The sequence below is a fragment of the Atractosteus spatula genome, chromosome 5 (genome assembly GCF_055471065.1).
Source record: "Atractosteus spatula isolate fAtrSpa1 chromosome 5, fAtrSpa1.hap1, whole genome shotgun sequence".
Lineage (NCBI taxonomy): Eukaryota > Metazoa > Chordata > Actinopteri > Semionotiformes > Lepisosteidae > Atractosteus > Atractosteus spatula.
In genome coordinates this window covers 855327-876050 of record NC_142710.1, presented here as the reverse complement: position 1 = coordinate 876050, position 20724 = coordinate 855327, and the positions used below count along the sequence as shown (strand labels likewise).

General features: G+C 48.9%; 1 protein-coding gene across 1 annotated transcript in view; it reads right to left on the bottom strand.

Moving 5' to 3' along the window:
- Positions 1 to 2180: 2180 nt before the first annotated feature.
- LOC148833242 (scavenger receptor cysteine-rich domain-containing protein DMBT1-like) overlaps positions 2181 to 20724 on the bottom strand; it is a 35918-nt gene continuing 17374 nt past the window's right edge. The window contains exons 10-20 of the mRNA XM_088917918.1: positions 19732 to 20052; positions 16772 to 16834; positions 13818 to 13880; positions 11267 to 11329; positions 10054 to 10374; positions 8231 to 8551; positions 6408 to 6728; positions 5471 to 5497; positions 5117 to 5179; positions 3904 to 4224; positions 2181 to 2375 (exon numbers count right to left, since the gene is read on the bottom strand). Of these exons, the coding sequence (XP_088774044.1) occupies positions 2329 to 2375; positions 3904 to 4224; positions 5117 to 5179; positions 5471 to 5497; positions 6408 to 6728; positions 8231 to 8551; positions 10054 to 10374; positions 11267 to 11329; positions 13818 to 13880; positions 16772 to 16834; positions 19732 to 20052 (1931 nt within the window). The 3' untranslated portion in view covers positions 2181 to 2328. The remainder of the gene's footprint in view (positions 2376 to 3903; positions 4225 to 5116; positions 5180 to 5470; positions 5498 to 6407; positions 6729 to 8230; positions 8552 to 10053; positions 10375 to 11266; positions 11330 to 13817; positions 13881 to 16771; positions 16835 to 19731; positions 20053 to 20724) is intronic.

Below are 20724 nucleotides of genomic sequence, written 5' to 3'. Positions count from 1 at the left end.
GTGAGGAGCAGTTTCTTCCTGGCTGGGCTGTCGCACAGCCACGATTAATGGATGAGTTCAGGGCGACTGGTCCTGCTGGACTGGGGCTCCCCAGGACCCGGGAGCTCGTTCACAAGCTGCAGATCGAAATGGATCAGACCTCCGTGAAGACGGGGTTGTATTTAGAACCCACCTGCGACCCCCTGCTGAGGTGACTCGGAGACCGACCTGGTCCCCCCAGACCCTCACTGACCCCTCCTGGTAGTTCTGTAACGGCTGGGACCTTGGACGTGGTGGGTGGTGTTCTGAGCAGCGCAGTGGCGTGTCGGGGGTAGCCTGGATCACACAGGGTGGCGCAGACACCTGGACCTGAGACCCTGTTCCTGCCGGTCGCGATTCAGACGGGTGGACATCAGCCTTCGCGGGCGTGTCGGTTCTTGGCCGCAGGCCTCCTTGAGGGCTGGTCTGACAGCAGCTCTGAGCTGAGGGCTGGCTCTCCGAAGCCCTTCCTTCGCTGCGGCAGCTCTCTCTGGGCTTGGCCTGTACCGCAGATGCCAGGTGTCCGCTGAGGCAAGGGGCCTGCATGTGGGCTGTAAGTGTATAATACCCTTCCACCTCTATAGCGCCTTTCTGGACCCTCCTCTCCCAGCGCTGTCCAGTACTGGGGATCCCCTCCACCCCCCCAGTGTGATGATGCTCCAGTCCGCTCGCACACTCCAGCTCTCAGTGGGGAGGAGAGCAGAGTGATGAGGCCAGTTCAGAGAGGGGGGTGATCAGGAGGCCATGACTGGTAAAGACCAGGGGGGGTCTGTCCAGGACACTGGGGTCACACCCCTACTCTTTCTGAGAGACACCCTGGGGTCTTTACTGACCACAGAGAGACAGGACCTCAGTTTTACGTCTCATCTGAAGGAGGACGCCTTGTTTACAGTCTAGTGTCCCCGTCACTATACTGGGGCATTAGGACCCACACAGACCGCAGGGTGAGCGCCCCCTGCTGGCCCCACTCACACCTCTCCCAGGTACTGGCCAGGCTCACCCTGAGCTCCAGTGGGCTGTCTGTGAGCTGCAGGGGGATACAGCTGCTGGCTCAGAGGTGTGGCTTCATGAAGACAACAGAAGCGAACCCCACTTCCCCCCTGTAGAAGACTGCGGGCTTGAGGACCGAGAGGTCATGCTGTTTCTCCCCTGCTCCAGTCAGTGTCCTGGCCCTCAGGAGGTGGGTGGATGCAGTGGTGGACAGGGGAAGTGTCGCTCAGGTCACGTTAAAATGATAGAAGAGGAACGGGAGCAAATCACAAACTCCCACTGGATACTGGACACTGTCCCACTGCTGAGGAGAGGGGCCGCTGGCAGCAGCCCAGTGACCTGGAGACCATATGAGCGAGTGACCATGTGAGAGAGTGAAAGTGTGGCCGAGAGACCGTGTGAGCGAGTGACTGTGTGGCTGAGAGACCGTGTTCACTGTGTGGCTGAGAGACCGTGTGAGCGAGTGACTGTGTTCACTGTGTGGCTGAGAGACCGTGTGGCTGTGTGACCGTGTTCACTGTGTGACCGTGTTCACTGTGTGACCGTGTGACTGAGAGACCGTGTTCACTGAGAGACCGTGTTCACTGTGTGGCTGAGAGACCGTGTGACTGTGTTCACTGTGTGACTGTGTTCACTGTGTGGCTGAGAGACCGTGTGACTGTGTGACTGTGTTCACTGACTGTGTTCACTGTGTGGCTGAGAGACCGTGTGACTGTGTTCACTGTGTGGCTGAGAGACCGTGTGACTGTGTGACTGTGTTCACTGTGTGACTGTGTTCACTGTGTGGCTGAGAGACCGTGTGACTGTGTGAGTGTGTTCACTGTGTGACTGTGTTCACTGTGTGGCTGAGAGACCGTGTGACTGTGTGAGTGTGTTCACTGTGTGACTGTGTTCACTGTGTGACTGAGAGACCGTGTGACTGTGTTCACTGTGTGACTGTGTTCACTGTGTGGCTGAGAGACTGTGTGACTGTGTTCACTGTGTGACTGTGTTCACTGTGTGGCTGAGAGACTGTGTGACTGTGTTCACTGTGTGGCTGAGAGACCGTGTGACCGTGTGACTGTGTTCACTGTGTGGCTGAGAGACCGTGTGAGCGAGTGACAGTGGCTGAGTGACCATGTAGCTGTGTGACCGACGCCCAGCAGAGCAACCAGCACCGTCACCGAACTCGATTGAATCCCACAATATCATTTTTAATAGCGTGACAGAGAGCAGAAGCAGTGCGCCGCAGCGCTGTCGAGCAAGGCCGCGTGGCCAGGGCTTCAGGGCGATGACCAGCGCTCGAGGGCTCTGGACTGGACACGGAGCTCCGTCTGCGGCTCAGCGGCCCCCTGCGGCCCCCCTCGGCCTCCGGAAGAGCCCCTCATCTGGGAGACAGAGGGACAGCTGTGAGCCCGCAGAGCGCCGGCCTCTCGGGCTGATGAATGAGGCCCTGTGCCGTTTCCTAGACGTCCCGGCACAAAGCCCAGCCCTTTCACACAGAGGCTCCAGTCTCCTGCTGCCTGTCATGCATGAGTGTGTGAGACTGGCGTGAGTGGTGACAGTTTGTGTCTGTGTGTCTGTGTCAGGTGTGAGTGTGTGTGTGTCTGTGTCTGGTGACAGTTTGTGTCTGTGTGTCTGGTGTGTGTGACTGTGTCAGGTGTGAGTGTGTGTGTCTGTGTCTGGTGACAGTTTGTGTCTGTGTGTCTGGTGTGTGTGTGAGACTGTGTCAGGTGTGAGTGTGTGTGTCTGTGTCTGGTGACAGTTTGTGTCTGTGTGTCTGGTGTGTGTGACTGTGTCAGGTGTGAGTGTGTGTGTCTGTGTCTGGTGACAGTTTGTGTCTGTGTGTCTGGTGTGTGTGACTGTGTCAGGTGTGAGTGTGTGTCTGTGTCTGGTGACAGTTTGTGTCTGTGTGTCTGGTGTGTGTGACTGTGTCAGGTGTGAGTGTGTGTGTCTGTGTCTGGTGACAGTTTGTGTCTGTGTGTCTGGTGTGTGTGACTGTGTCAGGTGTGAGTGTGTGTCTGTGTCTGGTGACAGTTTGTGTCTGTGTGTCTGGTGTGTGTGACTGTGTGTTTCTGTGTCTGGTGACAGTTTGTGTCTGTGTGTCTGGTGTGTGTGACTGTGTCAGGTGTGAGTGTGTGTTTCTGTGTCTGGTGACAGTTTGTGTCTGTGTGACTGTGTCAGGTGTGAGTGTGTGTGTCTGTGTCAGTGTGTGTCCTGTGATGGACTGATGTCCCATCCAGGGTGTACCCTGCCTGGTGCCTGGTGCAGGCAGGGATAGACTCTGCCTCCCCCACAACTCTGAATTAGATGAAGTGTTTAGAAGACGGCAGGATGGATGTGTGATGTGCAAGAATAAGTGATACAGATGTACCATATGATATGGAACTACCACACTGAGAAGAAGATAAAATGGAAAACCATTTCCTCACACCCCTGAACGCTGTGGTTTCTCCTCTCTCTGCTCTGCACCACTCAAGCCACTGAGTTAATCTTTTACATGACAGCACAGAGCCCTGAGAGTTTCTGACAGCAGGGGTACATGACAGCACAGAGCCCTGAGAGTTTCTGACAGCAGGGGTACATGACAGCACAGAGCCCTGAGAGTTTCTGACAGCAGGGGTACATGACAGCACAGAGCCCTGAGAGTTTCTGAGAGGAGGGGTACATGACAGCACAGAGCCCTGAGAGTTTCTGAGAGGAGGGGTACATGACAGCACAGAGCCCTGAGAGTTTCTGAGAGGAGGGGTAAATAACAGCACAGAGCACAGAGAGTTTCTGACAGCGGGGTTTGTGACAGCACAGAGCACATAAAGTTTCTAACAGAAGGGCAGACGGGTAAGTGAGAAACAGAGAGTTATATGACTCCAGATACCCTGTAAAAACAGCTGAAAGTGCAGTCTGAAAGGACTCTACCTGAACAGTTGACTCCTGCGTCTTCAGAATGAGCACAGTTGTGATTTCCCAGACCCCTTGATGTACAGCTCAGCAGTGTGGACTCATTCCCTCTACAGCGGACATCATCCAGAAGAATGGGGCCACTTCCTGCTCCGAAGTAGGCTTTCTTAAGAGCGACAGCAAAACCAGTTTCCCCACAGCCCACCTCTCTGCAGACAACCTGAGCATCAGACCGGTCCCAGTCATCATCACACACTGTCCCCCACTGACCGCGGTGGTACACCTCCACTCTCCCAGAGCAGCTGTTGTGTCCATTGACCAGTCGGACTCTCCTGATGCCTGTGGATCAAAACAGGGGGGATGTTCTTACACTGTGAGAAAGACGTCTGTGACAGACTCTACCCTAGTTAAGGTAGTCCCTTGAATCTGCACACAAACTCTCTATGAGGGCCATGAAAGCAGGTGTGGAAGGCCTTATTAAAGGCTTTTTAATTGTCAGAACAAAGTAAAAGAGCACTCAAATACAACCAAACCACCACTGAGTCTGAGCAAGCCCTTCACATTCTAATCCAAACCCTAACTATCCTGTGTGACAACATTAACTACCAACTTCCATGAATAATCTATTCAATTAAATCATCGTCACCCAGTGTGGCTCTTTACAGTAACACAATGTGCTTTGGTGACCTCTGCTTGTATTACTACTGAAATTGCAGCCCCTTTTTAAGATGTTTTGCCATAGTGTCTTTAATTACCAACAAGACCTACACCCTTGTAAAGACTATACCATGTTTAACATCTTTAAGAGACTAAATTTCCCATCCAGGGATGAGTAAAGTATGTTGAATTGAATACAGACAAAGAGAACCAAATCTGAAAGACTCAGCTACACTATAAACTCACCCTCAGCTTATTCTCCATTCAGAGCAAACAGCTGCTCTGTGTCTCAAACATGTCAGTATAAAACCTGTACACTGTCAGACAACAGAGGCTACAACTACACCAGGCTGTCTAACTGATTCCCACAGAAGCTGATGGCTCTGTACTGATCTAAGTGGAGATGATCTGTTAGAGAGCTCTAATGCCATAACTCCAGTGCTCTGTGACAATGAAACTTTTACTCGGCAGCAGAATTAACCACAGTTCTCATGTGCTTCTGGTAGAAAAGTTAGTGGTGACCATTTTAGGGACATTAAACACAATCTAGAAAAGAACCAGGTGTGAAACTCACCTTCAGCAGAGGGAGTGTCTGAAGAGGGAGCAGTGAATTCTGTTGTCTGGACCGTGTCTGGTGCTGTGGAAATCAGTCACAGTCAGTAAGATACAGGCTCACACAGGCAGCGGGTTGTATGATTTCAATCACATCATAGTCATGTCACAACACTTCAGCTATTTAAGGCTGCTGAGGAGTCGCTCATTTCTGAGCCATCAAGCTGCAGCTGTGATCTGAACAGCGGTGAGTCAGAAGACGACATGACGGCACATTTCAGGTCCCACACATTGCACTGACACTGAGGCAGAGCCACACAAACACAGGGACACAAGCAGCATGAAGGACAAACACAGGGGCCCTCAAGATATGTACCTGCAGTCTGCCAGACATCTGGGATTCCTGAAAGGGGAAAAGGCATGAAGGGATAATTACAATTTAATACACACTAATGATACAATATGAGTAACACAGATGGTCTCGAGGTGTGGAGTGTGAATACTGTTGCTGCCAAAGAAGGACGAAAATTATTACAATTAAACACTGATCAGGTTAACAGGGTTCCTGGAAAATTGGCCATGGTGTCAGTGTGCATGTCTATGTATGCTGTGTGTGTGATTGTGTCTGGTGTGAGTGTGTGTGATTGTGTCTGGAATGATGTGTGTATGATTGTGTCTGGTGTGTGTTTGACTGTGTCTGTCTGGTGTCTGTCTGGTGTGAGTGTGTGTGACTGTATCTGGAGTGAGTGTGTGTGATTGTGTCTGGTGTGAGTGTGTCAGGTATGATGTGTGTATGATTGTGTCTGGTGTGTGTTTGACTGTGTCTGTCTGGTGTGAGTGTGTGTGATTGTATCTGGAGTGATTGTGTCTGGTATGATGTGTGTATGATTGTGTCTGGTGTGTGTTTGATTATCTGTCTGTGTCTGGTGTGAGTGTTGGTGTCTGGTATGATGTGAGTATGATTGTGTTTGGTGTGTGTTTGACTGTCTGTGTCTGTCTGGTGTCTGTCTGGTGTGAGTGTGTGTGATTGTGTCTGGTGTGAGTGTGAGCACCCAGAGGTTCTGACAGAGGGGTTCGGAACAACAAAGAGCCCCAACAGTTTCTGACAGAGAGGAGAAGGACAGCACAGGACCCTGACAGTTTCCGAGAGCGGGGTTCGTGACAGCACAGAGCTTCCAGAGTTTCACACAGAGGCTTGCAAGAGCCCAGAGAATTCATGATAATGCAGATCATGACAGCACAGTTTCTTATAGAGAGGGATATGACAGCATAGAGCTTAAGTATACACACTAACAATTCTGACATGACACTACCTGAACAGTCGACTCCAGCATCTTCAGAATGAGCACAGTTGTGATTTTCCAGCCCTAGTGATCTGCATCTCATCAGTGTGGGCTCATTCCCTCTACAGCGGACATCATCCAGAAGAATGGGGCCACTTCCTGCTCCGAAGTAGGCTTTCTTAAGAGCGACAGCAAAACCAGCCTCCCCACAGCCCACCTCCCTGCAGACAACCTGAGCATCAGACTGGTCCCAGTCATCATCACACACTGTCCCCCACTGACCGCGGTGGTACACCTCCACTCTCCCAGAGCAGCTGTTGTGTCCATTGACCAGTCGGACTCTCCTGATGCCTGTGGATCAAAACAGGGGGGATGTTCTTACACTGTGAGAAAGACGTCTGTGACAGACTCTACCCTAGTTAAGGTAGTCCCTTGAATCTGCACACAAACTCTCTATGAGGGCCATGAAAGCAGGTGTGGAAGGCCTTATTAAAGGCTTTTTAATTGTCAGAACAAAGTAAAAGAGCACTCAAATACAACCAAACCACCACTGTGTCTGAGCAAGCCCTTCACATTCTAATCCAAACCCTAACTATCCTGTGTGACAACATTAACTACCAACTTCCATGAATTATCTATTCAATTAAATCATCATCACCCAGTGTGTCTCTTTACAGTAACACAATGTGCTTTGGTGACCTCTGCTTGTATTACTACTGAAATTACAGCCCCTTTTTAAGATGTTTTGCCACAGTGTCTTTAATTACCAACAAGACCTACACCCTTGTAAAGACTATACCGTGTTTAACATCTTTAAGAGACCTAAATTTCCAACCCAGGGATGAGTAAAGTATGTTGAATTGAATACAGACAAAGAGAACCAAATCTGAAAGACTCAGCTCCACTATAAACTCACCCTCAGCTTATTCTCCATTCAGAGCAAACAGCTGCTCTGTGTCTCAAACATGTCAGTATAAAAACTGTACACTGTCAGACAACAGAGGCTACAACTACACGAGGCTGTCTAACTGATTCCCACAGAAGCTGATGGCTCTGTACTGATCTAAGTGGAGATGATCTTTTAGAGAGCTCTAATGCCATAACTCCAGTGCTCTGTGACAATGTGTGACGATGTGTGTATGATTGTGTCTGGTGTGTATTTGATTATCTGTCTGTGTCTGGTGTGAGTGTTGGTGTCTGGTATGATGTGTGTATGATTGTGTCTGGTGTGTGTTTGACTGGCTGTGTCTGTCTGGTGTGAGTGTGTGTGATTGTATCTGGAGTGAGTGTGTGTGATTGTGTCTGGTGTGAGTGTGTCAGGTATGATGTGTGTATGATTGTGTCTGGTGTGTGTTTGACTGTGTCTGTCTGGTGTGAGTGTGTGTGATTGTATCTGGAGTGATTGTGTCTGGTATGATGTGTGTATGATTGTGTCTGGTGTGTGTTTGATTATCTGTCTGTGTCTGGTGTGAGTGTTGGTGTCTGGTATGATGTGAGTATGATTGTGTTTGGTGTGTGTTTGACTGTCTGTGTCTGTCTGGTGTCTGTCTGGTGTGAGTGTGTGTGATTGTGTCTGGTGTGAGTGTGAGCACCCAGAGGTTCTGACAGAGGGGTTCGGAACAACAAAGAGCCCCAACAGTTTCTGACAGAGAGGAGAAGGACAGCACAGGACCCTGACAGTTTCCGAGAGCGGGGTTCGTGACAGCACAGAGCTTCCAGAGTTTCACACACAGGCTTGCAAGAGCCCAGAGAATTCATGATAATGCAGATCATGACAACACAAGTTCTTATAGAGAGGGATATGACAGCATAGAGCTTAAGTATACACACTAACAATTCTGACATGACACTACCTGAACAGTCGACTCCAGCATCTTCAGAATGAGCACAGTTGTGATTTTCCAGCCCTAGTGATCTGCATCTCAGTAGTGTGGGCTCATTCCCTCTACAGCGGACATCATCCAGAAGAATGGGGCCACTTCCTGCTCCAAACCTGGCACTTACTAAAGCTACAGGAGCTCCAGCCTCCCCGCAGCCCACCTCCCTGCAGACAACCTGAGCATCAGACTGGTCCCAGTCATCATCACACACTGTCCCCCACTGACCGCGGTGGTACACCTCCACTCTCCCAGAGCAGCTGTTGTGTCCATTGACCAGTCGGACTCTCCTGATGCCTGTGGATCAAAACAGGAGGGATGTTCTTACACCGTGAGAAAGACGTCTGTGACAGACTCTACCCTAGTTAAGGTAGTCCCTTGAATCTGCACACAAACTTTCTATGAGGGCCATGAAAGCAGGTGTGGAAGGCCTTATTAAAGGCTTTTTAATTGTCAGAACAAAGTAAAAGAGCACTCAAATACAACCAAACCACCACTGTGTCTGAGCAAGCCCTTCACATTCTAATCCAAACCCTAACTATCCTGTGTGACAACATTAACTACCAACTTCCATGAATTATCTATTCAATTAAATCATCATCACCCAGTGTGTCTCTTTACAGTAACACAATGTGCTTTGGTGACCTCTGCTTGTATTACTACTGAAATTACAGCCCCTTTTTAAGATGTTTTGCCACAGTGTCTTTAATTACCAACAAGACCTACACCCTTGTAAAGACTATACCGTGTTTAACATCTTTAAGAGACCTAAATTTCCAACCCAGGGATGAGTAAAGTATGTTGAATTGAATACAGACAAAGAGAACCAAATCTGAAAGACTCAGCTCCACTATAAACTCACCCTCAGCTTATTCTCCATTCAGAGCAAACAGCTGCTCTGTGTCTCAAACATGTCAGTATAAAAACTGTACACTGTCAGACAACAGAGGCTACAACTACACGAGGCTGTCTAACTGATTCCCACAGAAGCTGATGGCTCTGTACTGATCTAAGTGGAGATGATCTTTTAGAGAGCTCTAATGCCATAACTCCAGTGCTCTGTGACAATGTGTGACGATGTGTGTATGATTGTGTCTGGTGTGTATTTGATTATCTGTCTGTGTCTGGTGTGAGTGTTGGTGTCTGGTATGATGTGTGTATGATTGTGTCTGGTGTGTGTTTGACTGGCTGTGTCTGTCTGGTGTGAGTGTGTGTGATTGTATCTGGAGTGAGTGTGTGTGATTGTGTCTGGTGTGAGTGTGTCAGGTATGATGTGTGTATGATTGTGTCTGGTGTGTGTTTGACTGTGTCTGTCTGGTGTGAGTGTGTGTGATTGTATCTGGAGTGATTGTGTCTGGTATGATGTGTGTATGATTGTGTCTGGTGTGTGTTTGATTATCTGTCTGTGTCTGGTGTGAGTGTTGGTGTCTGGTATGATGTGAGTATGATTGTGTTTGGTGTGTGTTTGACTGTCTGTGTCTGTCTGGTGTCTGTCTGGTGTGAGTGTGTGTGATTGTGTCTGGTGTGAGTGTGAGCACCCAGAGGTTCTGACAGAGGGGTTCGGAACAACAAAGAGCCCCAACAGTTTCTGACAGAGAGGAGAAGGACAGCACAGGACCCTGACAGTTTCCGAGAGCGGGGTTCGTGACAGCACAGAGCTTCCAGAGTTTCACACACAGGCTTGCAAGAGCCCAGAGAATTCATGATAATGCAGATCATGACAACACAAGTTCTTATAGAGAGGGATATGACAGCATAGAGCTTAAGTATACACACTAACAATTCTGACATGACACTACCTGAACAGTCGACTCCAGCATCTTCAGAATGAGCACAGTTGTGATTTTCCAGCCCTAGTGATCTGCATCTCAGTAGTGTGGGCTCATTCCCTCTACAGCGGACATCATCCAGAAGAATGGGGCCACTTCCTGCTCCAAACCTGGCACTTACTAAAGCTACAGGAGCTCCAGCCTCCCCGCAGCCCACCTCCCTGCAGACAACCTGAGCATCAGACTGGTCCCAGTCATCATCACACACTGTCCCCCACTGACCGCGGTGGTACACCTCCACTCTCCCAGAGCAGCTGTTGTGTCCATTGACCAGTCGGACTCTCCTGATGCCTGTGGATCAAAACAGGAGGGATGTTCTTACACCGTGAGAAAGACGTCTGTGACAGACTCTACCCTAGTTAAGGTAGTCCCTTGAATCTGCACACAAACTTTCTATGAGGGCCATGAAAGCAGGTGTGGAAGGCCTTATTAAAGGCTTTTTAATTGTCAGAACAAAGTAAAAGAGCACTCAAATACAACCAAACCACCACTGAGTCTGAGCAAGCCCTTCACACTCTCATCCAAACCCTAACTATCCTGTGTGACAACATTAACAACCAACTTCCATGAATAATCTATTCAATTAAATCATCATCACCCAGTGTGTCTCTTTACAGTAACACAATGTGCTTTGGTGACCTCTGCTTGTATTACTACTGAAATTACAGCCCCTTTTTAAGATGTTTTGCCACAGTGTCTTTAATTACCAACAAGACCAATACCCTTGTGAAGACTATACCATGTTTAACATCTTTAAGAGACTAAATTTCCCATCCAGGGATGAGTAAAGTATGTTGAATTGAATACAGACAAAGAGAACCAAATCTGAAAGACTCAGCTCCACTATAAACTCACCCTCAGCTTATTCTCCATTCAGAGCAAACAGCTGCTCTGTGTCTCAAACATGTCAGTATAAAAACTGTACACTGTCAGACAACAGAGGCTACAACTACACGAGGCTGTTTAACTGATTCCCACAGAAGCTGATGGCTCTGTACTGATCTAAGTGGAGATGATCTGTTAGAGAGCTCTAATGCCATAACTCCAGTGCTCTGTGACAATGAAACTTTTACTTGGCAGCAGAATTAACCACAGTTCTCATGTGCTTCTGGTAGAAAAGTTAGTGGTGTCCATTTTAGGGACATTAAACACAATCTAGAAAACAACCAGGTGTGAAACTCACCTTCAGCAGAGGGAGTGTCTGAAGAGGGAGCAGTGAATTCTGTTGTCTGGACCGTGTCTGGTGCTGTGGAAATCAGACACAGTCAGTAAGATACAGGCTCACACAGGCAGCGGGTTGTATGATTTCAATCACATCATAGTCATGTCACAACACTTCAGCTACTTAAGGCTGCTGTGGAGTTGCTCATATCTCAGCCATCAAGTTGCAGCTGTGATCTGCACAGCGGTGTGTCAGAAGCAGACATGACGGCACATTTCAGGTCCCACACATTGCACTGACACTGAGGCAGAGCCACACAAACACAGGGACACAAGCAGCATGAAGGACAAACACTGGGGACCTCAAGGTCACAACACTGACAATCATCCATTATCCAGCACTGAGAGGACGCAAGCAGGACAACAGCCTGTACACACTCTATAGGACTCCAGCACATCACAGGGCGCTCACACACAGTCTATACACACTCTATAGGACTCCAGCCCATCACAGGGCGCTCACACACAGCCTATACACACTCTATAGGACTCCAGCCCATCACAGGGCACTCACACACAGTCTATACACACTCTATAGGACTCCAGCCCATCACAGGGCGCTCACACACAGTCTATACACACTCTATAGGACTCCAGCCCATCACAGGGCGCTCACACACAGTCTATACACACTCTATAGGACCCCAGCCCATCACAGGGCACTCACACACAGTCTATACACACTCTATAGGACTCCAGCCCATCACTGGGCGCTCACACACAGTCTATACACACTCTATAGGACTCCAGCCCATCGCAGGGCGCTCACACACAGTCTATACACACTCTATAGGACTCCAGCCCATCGTAGGGCACTCACACACAGTTTATACACACTCTATAGGACTCCAGCCCATCGTAGGGCACTCACACACAGTCTATACACACTCTATAGGACTCCAGCCCATCGCAGGGCACTCACACACAGTCTATACACACTCTATAGGACTCCAGCCCATCGCAGGGCGCTCACACACAATCTATACACACTCATGAACTGAGGAAACAATGGAGGCCATGCAGACTCCACACGCTGGGCGTCTGTGTCTGGAATTGAACCCAGGACCCAAGACCAGTGAAGCAGCACTCCTAACTGACCCACGGCTGTGCTGCCCAGACTGATTCCACTGGGACGATTTGCTGTTTGGTCAGAAGATACGTACCTGCAGTCTGCCAGAGATCTGGGATTTCTGAAAGGGAAAAGGATTGATTTAATAATTACAGGATAATAAACACCATGGATACAATCTGTGTAATAGAGACAGTCTCTGTGTGTAGGAGATGAATACTGTTGCTGTTGATGAAGGACAATAATGTTTAAAAGACTGAACATGTCCTGGAGGCTCTTTCTGCTGACTGCAGTGGCTCCAGACTCCCACACAGTCATCTAGGCAGAAGGCAGTATGAAAGGTGCTCCTGCTGTCAGACTCAGCTCCGAGTCGACCCTCCTGTAGCTCTCTGCCATCACCATCAGCAGAGCTTCCAGTGGGCTCTGAGAGAGCTCTCTCTCCTACAAGGACAGTGCTCTGGGCTCTCAGGTGTCTCACCCAGCCGAGTGCTGGCTGAGCTCTCTGATCCACATCTTGTGGGCTCGGGGAGAGAAAGGTGGACAGATCTGAACTGTACATGACTGCTCCTGCACAAGGGCTTCAGATGAGAGAACAAGCACCTGCTGTTGCTTCTGTGACAGACTACAGCTGCTCCAGTCTGAAACTGCTCAAGCTGCTGTGCTGTGAGAATCGACATCCTTTACTTTCTAACATGAATATTGCTGATTCTCAAACTGACATGAAACAAGGTAGAAAAATATAATAACAAATAGATATAGAAAATGTCTTTTCATATAGAGAAGGGAGTGAAAATCTTACCTGTAGTTCCCCAGAACTCAGCTGCACCTGCAATACAATAACACTGTGAATCCCAGTGGACAGGCCAGTTCAGGTAAACTGCTGGTCTGCTGTGTCTCAACAAGAAACAGTCTGACAGATGACTCTGGAGCTGAACACAGGAGATCTCAGGAAACGCCAATACAAGACTAATCTGTTGGCTCCCTGATTGGTGAATTGTGTGTTTTCAGGTAAATGAAGCTGATCTGATCACTGATACTGACCAGTCTGGCTCTGCTGCTGTCTTGTGAAGACCACACTGGGTTTAAGTCTTACAGTAGACTAAAGACACAAAGGAACCGGTTCCATAAGACTCAGCCACACTGTCAGAATCAGCCTCAGCTTGTTCTACATGTTCCACACTCACAGCAGATCCTTTGTGTCTCAAACACAGCACCACAAAACCTGCACACTGAGAAACAACAGAGGCTCCATCTACACCAGGCTTCTAAACTGACTCCCACTGATGTTACTGGCTCTGTAATGAAGACGATCTGACAGAGAGCTCTGCTGCCACATCCCAGTTCATCAGTGGACATAACAACAGTTCTCATGTGTTTATGGTAGAAAAGGTGACCTTGTGAGGGACATTAAACACAATCTAGAAAACAACCAGGTGAAACTCACCTTCAGCAGAGGGAGTGTCTGAAGAGGGAGCAGTGAATTCTGTTGTCTGGACCGTGTCTGGTGCTGTGGAAATCAGACACAGTCAGTAAGATACAGGCTCACACAGGCAGCGGGTTGTATGATTTCAATCACATCATAGTCATGTCACAACACTTCAGCTATTTAAGGCTGCTGAGGAGTCGCTCATTTCTGAGCCATCAATCTGCACCTGTGATCTGAACAGCGGTGAGTCAGAAGCAGACATGACGGCACATTTCAGGTCCCACACATTGCACTGACACTGAGGCAGAGCCACACAAACACAGGGACACAAGCAGCAAGAAGGACAAACACTGGGGCCCTCAAGGTCACAACACTGACAATCATCCGTTATCCAGCACTGAGAGGATGCAAGCAGGACAACAGCCTGTACACACTCTATAGGACTCCAGCCCATCACAGGGCACTCACACACAATCTATACACACTCTATAGGACTCCAGCCCATCACAGGGCACTCACACACAGTCTATACACACTCTATAGGACTCCAGCCCATCACAGGGTGCTCACAGTCTATACACACTCTATAGGACTCCAGCCCATCGCAGGGCGCTCACACACAGTCTATACACACTCTATAGGACTCCAGCCCATCACAGGGCACTCACACACAATCTATACACACTCTATAGGACTCCAGCCCATCACAGGGCACTCACACACAGTCTATACACACTCTATAGGACTCCAGCCCATCACAGGGCACTCACACACAGTCTATACACACTCTATAGGACTCCAGCCCATCGCAGGGCGCTCACACACAGTCTATACACACTCTATAGGACTTCAGCCCATCGCAGGGCGCTCACACACAGTCGATACACACTCTATAGGACTCCAGCCCATCACAGGGCGCTCACACACAGTCTATACACACTCTATAGGACTCCAGCCCATCGCAGGGTGCTCACAAACAGTCTATACACACTCTATAGGACTCCAGCCCAACACAGGGCGCTCACACAAAGTCTATACACACTCTATAGGACTCCAGCCCATCGCAGGGCACTCACACACAGCCTGTACACACTCTATAGGACTCCAGCCCATCGCAGGGCGCTCACACACAGTCTATACACACTCTATAGGACTCCAGCCCATCACAGGGCGCTCACACACAGTCTATACACACTCTATAGGACTCCAGCCCATCGCAGGGCACTCACACACAGTCTATACACACTCTATAGGACTCCAGCCCATCGCAGGGCGCTCACACACAGTCTATACACACTCTATAGGACTCCAGCCCATCACAGGGCGCTCACACACAGTCTATACACACTCTATAGGACTCCAGCCCATCGCTGACACACACACACAGTCTATACGCACTCTATAGGAATCCAGACCATCGCAGAGTGCTCACACACAATCTATACACACTCATGAACTGAGGAAACAATGGAGGCCATGCAGACTCCACACACTGGGTGTCTGTGTCTGGAATTGAACCCAGGACCCAAGACCAGTGAAGCAGCACTCCTAACTGACCCACGGCTGTGCTGCCCAGACTGATTCCACTGGGACCATTTGCTGTTTGATCAGAAGATATGTACCTGCAGTCTGCCAGAGATCTGGGATTTCTGAAAGGGAAAAGGATTGATTTAATAATTACAGGATAATAAACACCATGGATACAATCTGTGTAATAGAGACAGTCTCTGTGTGTAGGAGATGAATACTGTTGCTGTTGATGAAGGACAATAATGTTTAAAAGACTGAACATGTCCTGGAGGCTCTTTCTGCTGACTGCAGTGGCTCCAGACTCCCACACAGTCATCTAGGCAGAAGGCAGTATGAAAGGTGCTCCAGCTGTCAGACTCAGCTCCGAGTCGACCCTCCTGTAGCTCTCTGCCATCACCATCAGCAGAGCTTCCAGTGGGCTCTGAGAGAGCTCTCTCTCCTATAAGGACAGTGCTCTGGGCTCTCAGGTGTCTCACCCAGCCGAGTGCTGGCTGAGCTCTCTGATCCACATCTTGTGGGCTCGGGGAGAGAAAGGTGGACAGATCTGAACTGTACATGACTGCTCCTGCACAAGGGCTTCAGATGAGAGAACAAGCACCTGCTGTTGCTTCTGTGACAGACTACAGCTGCTCCAGTCTGAAACTGCTCAAGCTGCTGTGCTGTGAGAATTGACATCCTTTACTTTCTAACATGAATATTGCTGATTCTCAAACTGACTTCAAACAAGGTAGAAAAATGTCATGACAAGCAGATATAGAAAATGTCTTTTCATATAGAGAAGGGAGTGAAAATCTTACCTGTAGTTCCCCAGAACTCATCTGCACCTGCAATACAATAACACTGTGAATCCCAGTGGACAGGCCAGTTCAGGTAAACTGCTGGTCTGCTGTGTCTCAACAAGAAACAGTCTGACAGATGACTCTGGAGCTGAACACAGGAGATCTCAGGAAACGCCACTACAAGACTAATCTTTTTGCTCCCTGATTGGTGAATTGTGTGTTTTCAGGTACATGAAGCTGATCTGATCACTGATACTGACCAGTCTGGCTCTGCTGCTGTCTTGTGAAGACCACACTGGGTTTAAGTCTTACAGTAGACTAAAGACACAAAGGAACCGGTTCCATAAGACTCAGCCACACTGTCAGAATCAGCCTCAGCTTGTTCTACATGTTCCACACTCACAGCAGATCCCTTGTGTCTCAAACACAGCACCACAAAACCTGCACACTGAGAAACAACAGAGGCTCCATCTACACCAGGCTTCTAAACTGACTCCCACTGATGTTACTGGCTCTGTAATGAAGAGGATCTGACAGAGAGCTCTGCTGCCACATCCCAGTTCATCAGTGGACATAACAACAGTTCTCATGTGTTTATGGTAGAAAAGGTGACCTTGTGAGGGACATTAAACACAATCTAGAAAACAACCAGGTGAAACTCACCTTCAGCAGAGGGAGTGTCTGAAGAGGGAGCAGTGAATTCTGTTGTCTGGACCGTGTCTGGTGCTGTGGAAATCAGACACAGTCAGTAAGATACAGGCTCACACAGGCAGCGGGTTGTATGATTTCAATCACATCATAGTCATGTCACAACACTTCAGCTATTTAAGGCTGCTGAGGAGTCGCTCATTTCTGAGCCATCAATCTGCACCTGTGATCTGAACAGCGGTGAGTCAGAAGCAGACATGACGGCACATTTCAGGTCCCACACATTGCACTCACACTGAGGCAGAGCCACACAAACACAGGGACACAAGCAGCATGAAGGACAAACACTGGGGCCCTCAAGGTCACAACACTGACAATCATCCGTTATCCAGCACTGAGAGGACGCAAGCAGGACAACAGCCTGTACACACTCTATAGGACTCCAGCCCATCACAGGACGCTCACACACAGTCTATACACACTCTATAGGACTCAAGCCCATCACAGGGGGCTCACACACAGTCCATACACACTCTATAGGACTCCAGCCCATCACAGGGCGCTCACACACAGTCTATACACACTCTATAGGACTCCAGCCCATCACAGGGCACTCTCACACAGTCGATACACACTCTATAGGACTCCAGCCCATCACAGGGCACTCACACACAATCTATACACACTCTATAGGACTCCAGCCCATCACAGGGCGCTCACACACAGTCTATACACACTCTATAGGACTCCAGCCCATCGCAGGGCACTCACACACAGTCTATACACACTCTATAGGACTCCAGCCCATCGCAGGGCACTCACACACAGTCTATACACACTCTATAGGACTCCAGCCCATCACAGGGCGCTCACACACAGTCTATACACACTCTATAGGACTCCAGCCCATCGCAGGGCGCTCACACACAGTCTATACACACTCTATAGGACTCCAGCCCATCACAGGGCGCTCACACACAGTCTATACACACTCTATAGGACTCCAGCCCATCGCAGGGTGCTCAAAAACAGTCTATACACACTCTAAAGGACTCCAGCCCATCACAGGGCACTCACACACAGTCTATACACACTCTATAGGACTCCAGCCCATCGCAGGGCGCTCACACACAGTCTATACACACTCTATAGGACTCCAGCCCATCACAGGGCACTCACACACAGTCTATACACACTCTATAGGACTCCAGCCCATCGCAGGGCACTCACACATAGTCTATACACACTCTATAGGACTCCAGCCCATCGCAGGGCGCTCACACACAGTCTATACACACTCTATAGGACTCCAGCCCATCGCAGGGTGCTCACACACAATCTATACACACTCTATAGGACTCCAGCCCATCACAGGGCGCTCACACACAATTTATACACACTCTATAGGACTCCAGCCCATCGCAGGGCGCTCACACACAATCTATACACACTCATGAACTGAGGATACAATGGAGGCCATGCAGACTCCACACGCTGGGCATCTGTGTCTGGAATTGAACCCAGGACCCAAGACCAGTGAAGCAGCACTCCTAACTGACCCACGGCTGTGCTGCCCAGACTGATTCCACTGGGACCATTTGCTGTTTGGTCAGAAGATACGTACCTGCAGTCTGCCAGAGATCTGGGATTTCTGAAAGGGAAAAGGATTGATTTAATAATTACAGGATAATAAACACCATGGATACAATCTGTGTAATAGAGACAGTCTCTGTGTGTAGGAGATGAATACTGTTGCTGTTGATGAAGGACAATAATGTTTTAAAGACTGAACATGTCCTGGAGGCTCTTTCTGCTGACTGCAGTGGCTCCAGACTCCCACACAGTCATCTAGGCAGAAGGCAGTATGAAAGGTGCTCCAGCTGTCAGACTCAGCTCCGAGTCGACCCTCCTGTAGCTCTCTGCCATCACCATCAGCAGAGCTTCCAGTGGGCTCTGAGAGAGCTCTCTCTCCTACAAGGACAGTGCTCTGGGCTCTCAGGTGTCTCACCCAGCCGAGTGCTGGCTGAGCTCTCTGATCCACATCTTGTGGGCTCGGGGAGAGAAAGGTGGACAGATCTGAACTGTACATGACTGCTCCTGCACAAGGGCTTCAGATGAGAGAACAAGCACCTGCTGTTGCTTCTGTGACAGACTACAGCTGCTCCAGTCTGAAACTGCTCAAGCTGCTGTGCTGTGAGAGTCGACATCCTTTACTTTCTAACATGAATATTGCTGATTCTCAAACTGACTTGAAACAAGGTAGAAAAATGTAATGACAAGCAGATATAGAAAATGTCTTTTCATATAGAGAAGGGAGTGAAAATCTTACCTGTAGTTCCCCAGAACTCAGCTGCACCTGCAATACAATAACACTGTGAATCCCACTGGACAGGCCAGTTTAGGTAAACTGCTGGTCTGCTGTGTCTCAACAAGAAACAGTCTGACAGATGACTCTAGAGCTGAACACAGGAGATCTCAGGAAACGCCAATACAAGACTAATCTGTTGGCTCCCTGATTGGTGAATTGTGTGTTTTCAGGTACATGAAGCTGATCTGATCACTGATACTGACCAGTCAGGCTCTATTGCTGTCTGTACAGAAGGACAGAGAGAATCTGCTCACACCATGAAAGAGATCACCAACGGGTCACAGGATCAGCAGCCCTGTTGTAGACCACGGTGTCTTTGAAATTCTCCAGAGGGCTGAAGACACGTCTGGAGTTTCTTTAGAAATAATGAGGGCTGATGGAGACTGTGAGTGAATCAGACTCATATCAAGGCCTTCGCTGTGGATAGACTTGTAGTTTTGTCCAGTAGTTATAGAATGTCTTGATGAATGGAGTATGTATTGGAACAATTGGAATGGAAATAAATGAGTTATCACATTTGTTAACATGGAGGTGAGCTTTTTTGTACATTTCCAGTATGGAGAAAATATAAACACAGACTTTAAAGAGCCAACTGACATCACTCTACCTGAACAGTCGACTCCTGCGTCTTCAATATGACGACAGTCATGGTTTGCCAGACCCCTTGATGTACAGCTCAGCAGTGTGGGCTCATTCCCTCTACAGTGGACATCATCCAGAAGAATGGGGCCACTTCCTGCTCTAAACCTGGCACTTCCTAGAGCTACAGGAGCTCCAGCCTCCCCACAGCCCACCTCTCTGCAGACAACCTGGGCATCAGACTGGTCCCAGTCATCATCACACACTGTCCCCCACTGACCGTGGTGGTAGACCTCCACTCTCCCTGAGCAGTTGTTGTGTCCATCGACGAGTCGGACTCTCCTGCTGCCTGTGGAATAAGACAGGAGGAAAATTCTTACACCGTGGGACAGACATCTGTGAAAGATTCTGGACTTTCTGACCGAGAGACCTCAGACAGTCCAGATTGGAAACAACATCTCTAGTACCACAATAGTCAACACGGGAACCTCCCAGGGCTGTGTACTCAGCCCACTCCTGTTCACGCTGATGACTCATGACTGCACTGCTAAGCACATTGCAAATGACATCATCAAGTTTGCTGATGACATGACAGTGGTGGGCCTCATTAGGAACAACGATGAGGCACCATACAGAGAGGAGGTGGACAAACTAGTGGACTGCTGCCTAAACAACAATCTGTCTCTGAATGTCGATAAGACAAAAGAGATGATAACTGACTTCAGGAGGGCCCGTGCTGATCACTCTCTACTGCACATGAACGGCTCCTCTGTGGAGACAGCTTCCATACAGATTCTACATAATTGAAAGTTCATCACCCTGTGTGTCTCTTTACACCAAGAAGAGGTGCTTTGGCAGCCTCTGCTAGAAGTTCTGCTGTAACACCAGCCCCCTCATAGGCTGCTCTGCCACAGTGTCTATACCTGTAATTGCTAAGAAGAGCTACACCCTTGTGAAGACCACACTGGGCTTAAGTCTTACAGTAGACTAAAGACACAAAGGAACCGGTTCCATAAGACTC